Source organism: Protopterus annectens, chromosome 6.part0 (genome assembly GCF_019279795.1).
Source record: "Protopterus annectens isolate FY-2018-M chromosome 6.part0, PAN1.0, whole genome shotgun sequence".
In the NCBI taxonomy this organism is placed as follows: domain Eukaryota; kingdom Metazoa; phylum Chordata; order Ceratodontiformes; family Protopteridae; genus Protopterus; species Protopterus annectens.
In genome coordinates, this window is record NC_056737.1 from 487,253,637 (window position 1) to 487,259,636 (window position 6,000).

The following is a 6,000-nucleotide window of genomic DNA, read 5'->3' on the forward strand; positions in this document are numbered from 1 at the left end:
CCAGTAATGGGGGAATACAAATTCAGTTCTCACTTCTCACTCACCATATCTCTGAACTGTTAGCACAAAAACAATAATGGGGGAATACAAATTGTGTGCTCACTTCTTATCATAGCTCTAAACTCTTAGCACAAAAGAAATGTTCTTACTTCTCATCATAGCTCTCTCAACTCTTAGTACAAAAAAAATCTGGACAAAGCTCAGAGCATAACTTTCAACTGTTTTGTATTCACTATAGCATTGTGTCAGTATTATTCCACACTTGTCCTAGGAGTCTTGCAATTTTAAACATCCTCTCATGTTACTAGATTTAGATTCACTACAGACTGAAGTAAGCTGACATCTCTAGATCATGTGACAGCAAGCTATACAGGAATACAGAAAAGTTCAGCTTTTGTTGCAAACTCCATTTATTCAAATAAGTTATGGCAGATTAAAACAGATGCAATACTCCTACATAATAGTCAGAGATTATGTATTAAACTAGTGTAGTGTTGAAGGATTTGAGTAAATGTTTAAAGTGCTGATCCTGTTTTCTCATCTGTAAAGTTGACTTGGAGGTGATCTAGTTAGGTCTTGCAGAGCATATGAGAGTCTGTTCCTTTTTAGCAGCATATAGTGTTTATGGTTGTGTGATAATAAGCAGTTAGGTAAAATAAGCTACTTAGTTAAAAGGGCACTACCTTCAATTCTGCAATGTGCCTAAAATGAAATGTCAGAGTCCATTGATTTTTAAATGTCTGACATTTTTGAGGAGGGGGCATAGTTTCAAAACATTTTGTCCCACTTACTGATAAAATCATGACAAAATGAAGCTGCATTATTTACACAAAATAAAAAGGCATGGCAATCTACTTGCTTGGTAAACTCTAAGTGGTGGTGACTGTTCACTTGCTCGTTATAGGAGATGGATGTGACTCAATATTATTGAATGGATGGATCATGCTTAACCACGGCTGAGTCAAGTTCTTTGGATAGTATCCGATTTGGTGAAAAAGTTTACATAGCTGTCACTCAGAAATTGTGGTGGCTAGGGATAGCAGGCTTCTTTTACCCTGTACCAAAGGTACAGGGTTTGAGCCTGAATACCTCTCGCCACCAAGCCCATTATATGGGGGCATTTTCACACACACACACACACACACACACACACACACACACACACACACACACACACACTCCTACCCTGAGTAGTTATCCTCCGTCGTTGCTGCCATTAAATAATAACTCTGCCATGAGTAGTAATCCCTGCTTGCAAACTCTGCCCACTCGCCGAACAGCTGTTTCAGCGCTGTTCTAGCAGTTCCACATTCCCGCCAGCCAGAAATGATGATGTTTGATCCTTGAGCGCTCAATTCCGACTGGCTGGTAGCCTGATGGAGCTGACGTCATTGCGCACAACAGTGTGAAAATTTAAAAAAAGCAAAAGAAAATCGGAAATGAAGGGTGCCACTCTGGAATCGTGACACCCCTTCATTTGGACCCCAAAACCCGGTAAAATCAAAGTAATTCGGAACGGTTGGGAGGTCTGCTGGAGACCCATTCTGGACCTTTCCACTCTAAATGCTTACCTGGATGTTCCGAAATTCAAAATGTTGACACTACAACAGCTCCTTCCCATGTTGGGCAAGAAAGCTTGGCTTGTTACTTTGGACCTCAGAGGCATACCTGCATGTCCCTATCAGACAAAATTGCAGAAAATACCTCAGATTCATAGCTGGTTCAATGTACTACCAATTCTCTCCCCTGCCCTTTGGCTTCTCTACTGCGCCCAGCGTCTTTACCAAGTGCCTGGCACCAGTAATTGCATTTTGCAGACAGAAAGGAATTCATATATATCCATATCTGGATGACTGCCTGATTCAAGCAGAGAGCAAGGACATTCTTCTACAGTATCTGGCGTTCGTAAAAAAGATTAAGTTGCCTAGGGTACACAGTAAACGAAAAGAAATCAAAACTAGTGCCCTCACAAGAGATAATATTCCTGGGTGCCAGCTTAAATACAACGGCCCAGATGGCTTATCTCACACCAGACAAACAAGGACAACTGACTCAGTATTTTCAATTGATGACAACAAAGTCCCAACTCCCTGCAAGAAAAATTCTGCAGGCCTTGGGATTCATGGCTTCCTGCATACTACTAATTCCATATGCAAGATTTGCATATGAGGAAATTACAATGGTACCTCAAGTGTTTGGTCTCAACATTCTCACAGCTTGGAGACAGTAATACCAATAATTCCCTGCCTACAACAGGAGTTTCGATGGTGGGCACAGGCTTGTCACCTCAACAAGGGTCAGCCTTTCACACAGACAACTCGGATTACACCTGGGGAGCACACATGGCAGGAAAATGTATTCGGGGCAAATGGACCGCAGACCAAATACATCTTCACATCAATCAAAAAGAGATGTTGGCTGTACAAAATGCCCTTACAGCTTTCAAGGATCTTCTGCATCCAGGTCAATTACCTTTAAAGACAGACAACACCACAGTAATGTGGTACATAAACAAACAAGGGGGCACTCATTCATACCCACTATGCAGACAAGCCATGACCTTGTGGAACACAGCTCTAACCTATCAAGTTCATCTGCAAGCACAATTCCTGCCAGGAAAGAAAAACACTCTGGCAGACGACTTAAGCAGAAACATCATGGATCCTCACGAGTGGAAATTAAATCCACAAGTCTTCAGCATGATAATGCAAAAATGGGGGTGCCCGGACATAGATCTTTTTGCTTCACCACTGAATTACCAACTACAAAAATTCTGCACAAGGATTTATCACACACAAGCATGAAAAGTGGATGCTCTTTCGTTCAGCTGGAAAAGCCTAAATGTTTATGCCTTCCCACCTCTACCTCTCCTTTCAAAGGTACTCCTAAAAGCCAGACAAGAAAAACCACAGATGATTCTGATTGCTCCAGATTGGCCACGCCAGCATTGGTACCCAATCTTGAAGAACTTAGCTCAAGGCCCAGCTTGGATTTTGCCTCAAATTCCACACCTTCTGACTCGGCAAAACAATCACAGATACTGCACAGTCAGCTCAAAACCATAAACCTGGCTGCATGGCAGATTCATTAGCCAAACAGCCAATTTCTCTCTCTAAAGCTGTTATGGATGTCATTTTGGAGGCCAGGAGGCCTAGCACCAGGAAATCTTATTCAGAAAAGTGGAAGAGATTCTGTGCCTGGAAACAGGCACAAAACCTTGATCCTCTGGTCCCTAACATTCCTCAGATACTACAATACTTGACTGAGATGCTGGACAAAGGACTATCCTTCTCATCCATTAAGATTCACGCTTCTGCCATCTCGGCTCATTACAACACAGATCCTCCTATTTTTTCTTACTGATTGTTAAAGCAGTACGTCAGAGGGGCTAAAAACATAAGCCCGCCCCTGAGAGCACCAACACCAACTTGGGACTTCAATTTTGTTTTGGAAAAGCTGTTTGCCTCCTTTTGAACCAGCCAATTCAGCAGAGTTAAAATATATATAATAGAAAACTGCTCTGCTTCTGGCAATAACCTCAGCACGAAGAGTCTCAGAACTGCAGGCACTAATGGCAGTGGAACCTTTCATCATTTTCCACCAAGACAGGGTTTCTTTAAGAACAAACCCTACCTTTATGCCTAAGGTGGTATCCAGTGTGGCTCTTAACCAAACTATTCACTTGCCAACATTTTATCCAAATCCCCAGAATAAAGGGGAGAGACTTCTACATTCCTTGGATATACACAGGCAATTGCGTTTCTACTTGGACAAAACAAAAGCTTTCAGAAAATCTGAACAGTTGTTTGTATCATATGCTGCAGGATCACAGGGAAAGGCGATTTCAAAGCAGACCATTTCAAAGTGGATAGAACACTGCATCCGGTTCTGCTATACACAACATGGGAAACCTGTACCTAGTAACATTAGACCACATTCCATCAGGGCAACTGCCTACCTTAGAGGAGTACGTACCAAAGATATCTTGGAAGCTGCACCTTGGAGTTCAGTGCACACCTTTACCAAGCATTACCATTTGCCTCTTTATTCTAGATCCAGAGCTGGCTTTGCCACTGCAGTGCTGCAGGGCCTCATAGCCACACCAAATCCTCTATAGAGCCAGCCACCCAAACTCAGCTTTGGGATACTACCCAAGTGTAATGACTGCAGCAGTGAAACACAATGAACATAGTACAGTTTTGTACCTACCATAAATGTAGATGTTAGTGTCTTCACTGCTGCAGTCCAGGTTACCCACCCGCCATCCCCTCTTTCTTTTCTAGGACTAACCTGTACTACCTATGTGGTGTATTTGCTGGTTTCTGAAGGTTTTATTTTTTACCCTTTTTGTATGTTTTATTAGCAGTATGTATTGCCTACCATTTTGGGGGGCACCTGATATCTGGGGCAAGAAAAACTGAATAAAATGGCATCGGCTGCTTCTTGTATACCCCTGGCGCTCTAACGTCAGGGAAGAGGCGACAGCAACCGACGCCGGACCAAGACTTTGGAACTCAGGTCGACTGCGGTCCCGCCTGACGGCAGGATAACCCAAGTGTAATGACTGCAGCAGTGAAGATGCTCGAACATCTACATTTATGGTAGGTACAAAACTGTACTTTACCCATATTGATAATGACCAGATCCAGGATATTGGTGCCCCTGGTGGGGGTGTGGACAAGCTGATCCAAGACATTGAAATTTATGAATTCCAGGGAATGTTGAGTGAATGAGGTGGTACACAGGTAGTTTTCCCAGTTGATGGTGGGGTAGTTGAAATCACCCATAATTAAGGTATTGGGTTGTACCTTAATATTTTCCAGTATCTTAAGAAATGAAGAGTGGGAATCCTGGGGCATGGTGGGGGATCTGTAACACGCTACAACCTGGATTGCAGTCTTGCCCCAGTGTTAGTTGCACTTGGATAACTTCGGATGCATTTTGTTGAGGAACTAGCCTGGAGGTGTGGATAGCCTTAATGAATATGGACACTCCTCCGCCTTTAGTGTTTCGGACCAGGTTAGGTGGCTGAAAGGTGTGGTATGAATTACAGCCTGGTAATGCAGGGGTGCTCTCTGGAGCCTTTAACCAGGTCTCTGTCACTGCACAGATGTCGATGGTCTCCATTTTAAGGAGGGCCTTGAGTGAGTGCATTTTGAGGTTTAGACTTCTAGTCATGAGAGCTTCAAGGGAGTCTCTTGAATGTGTACTTTAATATGCTTGTATTTTGTGTAGTCTTGCATGCTTTTTTAATTAATTTATTTACTTATAGTTAGTAAATGGTAGTGTTTCATTTGGATTTGGTCTTTCTTTGTTCTTACAGGAAGAGGTTTTACTGAAGGCTTACATGATGTGCCACAGTGCTGTGATGGAGTATGGGAAAGAAGCACATTTAAAGGACTCTGTAGTTTTATACTTGGCTGGTCATTTGCTTAACAGCAGACCGTACATGGTGTCAGTTGAACCAGTTAGCATACATCTGCCATTGACAAGATTACTAGCAGGTTAGTCTTTTTGCCTTTTCTATTTTAAGAGTTGCCATCTTTGTAACAAGCAGAAAGCAGACAAAAGCCACACTCCTTTGTTCTACCTTTTCCCCTTCCCTTTGTTGAGTAAATGTGTACTAATGCTCTTTCTGAGTTACATATCACACAAAGGACTGCTTGAATAAATCCTTTAAGACTCCTTAATGCAGCGGTTAAGCAGTCATATGAACAAAATATATTTTTTTAGAGATTCACTTGCACCTAGTTTGTTTGAATCTTTAAGGAACAACACAGGGGCTCTTGATCAAAGATTGCACAGTGGGCAAATTGAGACTGAAGTGTTATGTAGCTTACAGTATAATGAACTAGCTGTAATGATTCCGTGTTGAGTTAAGAGTATAGTTGGACTGTAGATTTTCTGGAGGTTAAATCACTGCTATATCTTTGTTTCTTACAATCCTGATACTGCATGGTGTGGCATGGTATTATAGTGATGAAATGTCTGGCAATTGAA

General features: G+C 42.2%; 1 protein-coding gene across 1 annotated transcript in view; it reads left to right on the forward strand.

The window, feature by feature from the left end:
* Window positions 1-6,000, forward strand: part of UBR1 (ubiquitin protein ligase E3 component n-recognin 1) — a gene marked incomplete in the record, with an annotated part of 4,571,807 nt that overhangs the window by 1,261,148 nt on the left and 3,304,659 nt on the right. The window contains 1 exon segment of the mRNA XM_044074213.1: window positions 5,324-5,504. Coding sequence (XP_043930148.1) covers window positions 5,324-5,504 — 181 coding nt within the window.